The following is a 7,492-nucleotide window of genomic DNA, read 5'->3' on the forward strand; positions in this document are numbered from 1 at the left end:
TAAATTCAAAACCTTGTAGAAAACTACAAGGTATCCAGCTCGTTTCGCTTTCGCAAAAGGTAGTTTTAACCGTGAGCCCCAAAAACACCTTCAAAAACCACTTTCTAGCACAGAATTTTACCATGTCCTGTGCGAAAATACTTGCGGGTGTTTTGTTGTGCACACCCAAACTAATAAAGTGACATGTACTGACAATGTCTGGTATAAAATAAGTTACTGTAATGTATTAAGTAGTTTATTTTGTAGTTTATATTGTAGTTTATGTTGTAGTTTAATTGACTCAATTAACCGCATAGTGATGCGCATAGTTGTTCGTAATTTTGTCGATACTTATTACAGTAAAAGTAGAATTAGAGTCCAGGGTCCAGAGTCCAGAGTCCAGAGTCCAGAGTCCAGAGTCCAGTCCAGAGTCCAGTCCAGATTTTAGCCTATGCCTCGCGTATAGTGTTTGTTTTGGTTTAAGTTGCGGTTTAACGTCGAAACGAAATAATTAGTGCCGTTGTGGTTTCTTGTCTTGTCGACTCCTCTTTAGTTATTGTTGACCCCTATCAATCTTGTCAGAACGAAATTTAGCCCAGTGACAAAAATTCTGTGGTACGCCAGTGAGGAGATCTGAAATGCGGGTCCCAAACTCTTTGGGAGATCTGAAATACAAGAACTTACAATATTTGAGCAAGGACTCGTGGTTAGAAGACTTTGACGATCAATAGTAAATCGACTAATCCACACTACATGAGTACAATCCGGCGTCGATGTTTCATCAATTTTTTTTTTTACCTCTTGTGCAGTGTCATCTAGACACGTTTTTGCGATCCTGCAGTGTGTTTTCCCTTTCGAGCTTCTAACTGACGGAACATTTGTTCCAGAGTTCCGTATCCTTGGGTTTCACCCACGTGACCAATACCTTAGCAACGGTTACTATCCGCCATCTTGGTGTCCTTCGAGCGTAAACAAACCGTATCTAACGAAGAGTTCATGTGAGAAAGAAGGGATGGTTTTATGCATTGTTGTTGGCTGTTCGAGCAAAAGTGGAAAGCATAAAGACTAAGGATTTTTTCGTATAATAATTTAATAATTTTATTATTTCTATAGCGCAAAATTCATTGGATATATGATCTAATGCGCTATACCTAAGATCATTACAAATCAAGGGGAAGGACAGGAGGAACTAGAAGTTGTTGTATGGTTCGAGGCTTGCGGCTGTTGTAGATCCTCGATTTTTTGGTCGAGCTTTTCTTTGAGCTTCTTAGCCGATGAGAAATCGATGTCTTTAGCCCTCGCATACGGCACTTCATTGACATATGTCGGCAAAATCCATGAGCATTTTACCTGAGTGCAAGCAAGCTTGGGGTGTCACGAAAACTCACACCCCGAAAACTCAGACCTCAGACCCCGAAAACTCAGACCCCTCGAAAATTCAAGAGATAAACTCGACTCATGATCACTCCTGGTAATGCCGCGTGTATTTTGACGTTTTGGGTCTTGATCCAACTGAAGCAGCAAAAACAAGGCCGCAAGTTGCACGTTTCGCAAAATCGTCCGATGGTTAAATGATGATTAAAACGATGATTAAAACGATGATTAAAACATTTTAGAGTGACACAAGACTTCATTTTGCTTAGATTTCCTCCATTTTTCCCGTTAATTTTGAGCTTTTCATTCACAGTTCACTGGATCAAATGCGCTCGCTCCAACACCAAAGTATTAAAATGTGGCGTGATTTTGACGAGCCGAAAGGGGCATTTGTTTACTTTTTTGTACTTCGTCGCACAGATCCTTGTTGTCGCTCTGTTAAAATTCTTAAATATTTCGCGATAATAATGGATACAAACAGAGACTCGGCCTACCAGTCCCAAAACGAAGACAATTTTGCGACCCCTGGGCTAGAGTTCTTAAATGAGGCAGAAAGAAAAAAACAACGGGAAAGAAGACTCGGCATCAGCGCCGTCACGATTCGCTTTACTGAAGAATCACTCTTGATATTGTTGTCCGTCTTTCGCGTCGGATTTGTTGCATTATTCCACCGGTTATGTTATAAAACAATTGGTTCATGCTTTATGCTATGCACTGTCGAATTATGGAGCACTTCGGAAGCTTGGAGAACACTTCGAGGGATCTGAGTTTTCGGTGTCTGAGTTTTCGTGACACCCAGCGAGCTTGCCATGAATTCGAGTAGTTGCCTCTACTATAAAATAAAACACTCGCGATATGTGAGCATGACTCAGCCAGTCCAGCTTTGCATCCCAAGCAATGGGCTGACAAAATAGTCCCATTGTTTTCGGAAATGACCCAAATGTTCACAAAAGGATCATTCATATGCTGTGAATGCCAAACTCGTACAGCATATGCTCTCACGACATACACTCCGGCGATTACTTTGCCTACAACTGAGGTTACAAATCCCGACACCATTTGATTAAACGCCTCTAGACTCTTGAACGCCTTGAACTGCTTCTTGGTGTAGAAGCTGGTCTCAAGAACGAGGTAACTCAGCAAATCCGACACTTCCACAAGAGGCAAGCATTTTGGACTGAACTTCTCGGCTGTTACGCTTGCAGGGTCAACCGCGATGACCGAGATCTTTTGTAAACATCTTCCTTCCAACTCTCTAAGCTTTCGGCATACTCAGAGAGCACTGGGATACTTTAAGATGAATGCCAGATACTTTTATCGCTTTTTTTTTCTGGATATTCATGTAGTTGGCGAAATAATACGGCGATAAGAGAGAGGGCTTCACTATGGAAATCGACTAATTATGCATAAATTTGACACCCGAGGGACACCAACATGGCGGATACTAACTTCAGCAAAGCTTGTGACGTCACCTGAAACCCAAGAATTCGCTGTTATCGTGATCGTGTTTAAGCGCTTGTCAGCTCATTTTCGTGCTGGAAGTCAATGGTCAATTTAGAGTTTGTGCATTTCAAAATTAAAGTTTCAGATACTTGTAAGATGGACAGTGTGCACCGAGCGGGCTGCAAGTGTTATTATACCCTGTTATAATTCAATTAGTAAAAAATCCGCCGCACTCAGTATGGTAAATGCGATCAAACGGTGGAGCGAAAAAACGTTTTTTCGCTTCGCTGCTGCCATCACGCGCACGTTCGTTTCGCTTACTGACGGGCTGATGCATTCTCTTTTTCCGAAGCAGTGGTAAAGAAATAAATCTTCCTAGGCGCAGTGACGTAATTAATCGCCGAGGCAAGTATTTCATGAATGAGTAACCCAATTTCATCATTTTACCCGCTCTAAATTTCCCAGAAAGTCGTCAGGCAGCTCTTCAATATTTATTCCGTGAGATAATTTCCATCAGGCAAACAAGATAAGAAAGCCGTCTCGACTCGTTAGTTCCGCTTGGAAAGGTGGCTTTCCATTTCCGAATCGAAACTAATGGTTCATTAATTCAGAAGTTAACACCGCCAACACCTCTTTGGGTGTTATAAAATTTCTCTCGAGGGCCTTCCCAGTTCTCCATGTTACTTTATTTGTAAATAGTCTATGGTGCTCACTTCGAGTAAAAACTGCTGTCTGTGCGCGCCTTTTCGATCGCGAATATTCAGGTCGAGACCGGAGGGGGATTGGTGGGTAGAAGGTGTGAAGTGTTGACAGCACACCGCAAACTCTCGCACCTTGTCCAAGGTTTCATGTGACTTGGTAACAAAGCCATTCCCTGTTTGGCAACATGCACCCATTCAGAAATAAGAGCGCGAGTTCTTTCAACCTCATACCAATCCTTCCAGGTCACCTTTCGTGCTGTGATGCTCTCGCCTTTTTCACACCTCATCACAGACAACTCCCAGAAAAGAAATGATCATGACAGAGAACAAATACAACCACCGCAGGTCAAAATCAGGAAATCAACGGAAGTGACCTAGTTTGGTTACAGAAGTTACAGACCTCATCATATGTCATCAAGAGATTGTCATGTATGGTGGGTGACCCAACGTTTATGTTATTGTTTTTACAAGACTTTGTATAGCTTTGTATGGTGTTTAAGCATCCATTAATCGTAATTCGAAATTAAGATGGCATTCAAAAAAGGTTTATGGAATGATTCTTGTATGAATTTGACAGGTAAACTTTTGAATAATTTTAAATGTATGCTTTATAGATTGACCCCTGATTTCCTGAATAAACGTTGGCGCACGAGTTTATCTTATTTTAATTTTTTTCTCTTTTTCTTTCGTTTTTTCGCGTCGCACTATCCACCCTCGATAACTAATAAATTATTCCATATGGGAAATCAGGAAAAAATTCAAAGTTAGTCCGATTATTTCATCCTCGGTGACACCAAACGATTGGCGGCTCGCCGATCACCGTGATGGTTAACAAGACAATGAAACTCGCTGGTGTGTGACTTCCGATTGTGTTGCGTTACTATCACGGAATAAATTTCATGGTGCCTTCTTCCAGCAGACGCGTTTTTTCAGCCTTGAGTCACGTCCGCAGTTCGGTGCTTGATGTACGTGCGGTCATGCTCGAGCAAACGAGCTGTAGCCGTGAACAGAATATTGAGAACTATTTCCTCAACAATCTAGGTCTCAGCGTGTATCATGTTTCATTTTTCTTGCATAAGAAAGTCATATAAAAATAAAAGTGACGATTATATGGATAGTCTGCGTTGGTCCACTTATCGAGGAAGGAAATGTATACTTATCTTGTATAAAAATATCGTTATTGTCCCAACAATAACGATATTTTTTTTTTCTTTTTTTTTTCTGTATAGGTTCACAAGATCTGCCCGATGCGAAAAATAGGACAATAGCTCTTGAGGAACGAATTAATCATGCGGAAACCGGAAGTGACATTTGCTTCACGTTTAATCCTCTGACGTAAATGGAAACTCCATTTATAGTTGGGTTTACTTCGATGAACTGATATATCCCTCGGACAATTACACAGTCAGGAGTTTCCGTCGAAATCAAAGGTGAAACTTTGTAGGTTATCATTCCTTGCCGTATAAAAGCAGTGTGATACTCAAGGACTTGTACGGATCGTCGCAAATATATATCCCATCGATTTGAAGTCAAAACAATCATTGTCCATGGCCATTTTAACTACCCGAGAAGCCACGCTGAAAGAAGGGTATCTTTTCAAGCAGAGTAGAACTGTTTGGAAATTATGGAAAGCACGATTTTTCATCCTCAAAACAACGGGTTTGTTCTATTACAAGAAGAAAAGTTACTGCACCGGTCTATCTCTTGGTGTGATCCCATTAAAGGATATTTCAATGCAAGTTGACGAAGTTGGCGATCGAAAGAGAAAGTTTTGCCTCAAGATTAACGCAGATGGAAAAAACTTTTCTCTTTGTTGCTTCTCCGAGGACGAAAGAAACTCGTGGATGACAGCTATCTTAACAGCTGTTACATCGTATGTTATCAACCATTACGAAGGATCGAAAACAGATGAGATCGCTTACATGACAAGAGGTAGAAGTTTAACGCGCTCCAAGTCCTTCGATGCAATCACGGGCGTTAGGCTTAACCCTCCGAAAGCTTCAACTCTTAGCACCAGTGTCACTGACCTAGATCGCATAGTGTTGCGAGAGGCGAAGACAACTCCGCTTCCGAAAAGAAAGCAGAAAGCGTTCTCCCATTGGGATTTCAAAGGGAGAAACAGCTACATTAGCTTTGACTTGATTTGATCGCGAAGGAATACCTATTCAGACTGGTTTGATATTGCATCAATGTATTATACTATCAAATGAGATACAGATCTTACTTCGTACACATGTTTTCGATAATTTTCATCCTCAAGAGAGAAATTAACATCGACATTTAGAAATGCATCGATAGAACCGCACACCTATCGATATAAATCAACATATCTTTTGTTTGAGTTAAGTACCGGAAGTTACGGTATTTGTGTAGGTTTGGAAAATATTGTAACTACGTTCCGTTTGTAAAGAAACCGTGAAAAGTCCTCGAATTATGGAGAAATCTGTATCCCTGATACCAGTGTTAATATTTCTCATTGTAAATAACGATCAGAAATGTTTTAATATATGTTAATTACATAATTAGACACGTAATGAAGAAGAAATGTATTTATGATGAAGGAATTTTTTTGTGTAATATTTGCGAACAACCAATGACGTGCTATTAAATTAGATATTTTAAACTTGAGGTATGCAAAAGTTTATCATTAACCGCTTATGGACCTCTCCCAACAGACTGCCATACAGACCGTACATGATCATACAATTGACTTGACTTCTTTAAGAAAGTCAGATGATACCTCCAAATTTTTTACGCAGCCGAGAACAAGCTCAACGACTACGTTTTATGTTCTCAAAACCATTGAAGTTTTCTGCCTTAAAAGCACACACAACCCACAATTCCTCTATATGCTCCGACGAAAGGCTAACGCTCGAAACGTCAGCTTTTGTAATCGTTACGGTGGCCAATTTACCATTTCAACTTTGTTGATATATCCAAATTATTTCGTTACCCCTGCCGACGCAGCCCCAAACAGTTTCTTTGGAAACTAATCAGCCTTTATTCATTGAAGTTGGCTGATTGATGAACTTGAGAGAGAAATTCGGTTTTGATCATGGACTTGAGATTTTAGGCAGTCATTGGAAAACTCAGTGGTATGGGCTTTTCGGAGGAAAAAGGTGGGGTTTGACGTTCGACTGCTAATTACCCACAAATAACTGGGTTTGATTTAGAGGTATGCCTCAAGTTTGGAAACCCGAAACTCGGAACCTTGAAGTTAAACAAATGATCTAGTTTTGTGGATGAATTTGTTCGCGCCGTGATATGTTCACGAACTATAATTAAGGAAGCTTTTTCCTGATCGTGAATAAAAAATTCTTTCTTAATCACTGTTTCGGGAAAGGTGACAGAATCGAAGACGATTCAATATTTTCGTAAAATCGTTTATTCCCGCCCGCAAGACCGGAATGGGTTTTCCGTGGTATTCTCAAGTACTTGTAACCATCCATCACCAAGACAACAGTGGGAACACCCTTTTGCGAGAAGGTCCTCGGTCTGGAAAGCCTCTCATCCAACGCAGGAAATATTCGACATACCGTGAAGTTCGCCGTCTCGCAAAATGGAAAACTAGATACACTTTGCGGGTAAGAGGATTAGTTCTTGATAGCATAACCAGTGCGACAAGCATTTTAACATCAAATTTATCGATCTCGATATTTTTAAAACCTTTTATGAAACTGAAGTGTTTCAGATCTATTTCTCCTCTGTGGTCATTTAACGTGGAATATTAATTATTCATAAAAAATGTTGCCATGGTGGAACCATAAACATTGTACATAATAATGATAATGATCATTAAAAAATAATCTCTAACTTTAAACTATAAATAGTTATGACGAACAAAGAAAAACGTCACGACTGACACATAACTGTTGCCCAGCGCACTTAGAAGAGTACTCAGTGTCAGACTCATTAAACAGCCGCTGCTCGGGAAGTGAACCTGCCACTGTACTCGAAAAAGCGGCAGAAATAGAGGCTGCCTGAGTAAGGGAAAG

The 7,492-nt window shown here is 40.4% G+C and overlaps 1 protein-coding gene across 1 annotated transcript; it reads left to right on the plus strand.

The window, feature by feature from the left end:
- The first annotated feature begins 4,726 nt into the window (after positions 1-4,726).
- Positions 4,727-6,125, plus strand: LOC111337925 (rho GTPase-activating protein gacFF). Its single transcript, XM_022944313.2, has one exon. It carries the CDS (start codon positions 5,045-5,047, stop codon positions 5,642-5,644), a length of 600 nt encoding a protein of 199 aa, XP_022800048.1. The 5' UTR covers positions 4,727-5,044; the 3' UTR covers positions 5,645-6,125.
- Positions 6,126-7,492: the final 1,367 nt, after the last annotated feature.

Source organism: Stylophora pistillata, chromosome 2 (genome assembly GCF_964205215.1).
Source record: "Stylophora pistillata chromosome 2, jaStyPist1.2, whole genome shotgun sequence".
NCBI lineage: Eukaryota > Metazoa > Cnidaria > Anthozoa > Scleractinia > Pocilloporidae > Stylophora > Stylophora pistillata.

Excerpts from the sequence above, each read along its gene's own strand:
- LOC111337925 (XM_022944313.2), top strand. The coding sequence starts at position 5,045 with ATGGCCATTTTAACTACCCGAGAAGCCACGCTGAAAGAAGGGTATCTT.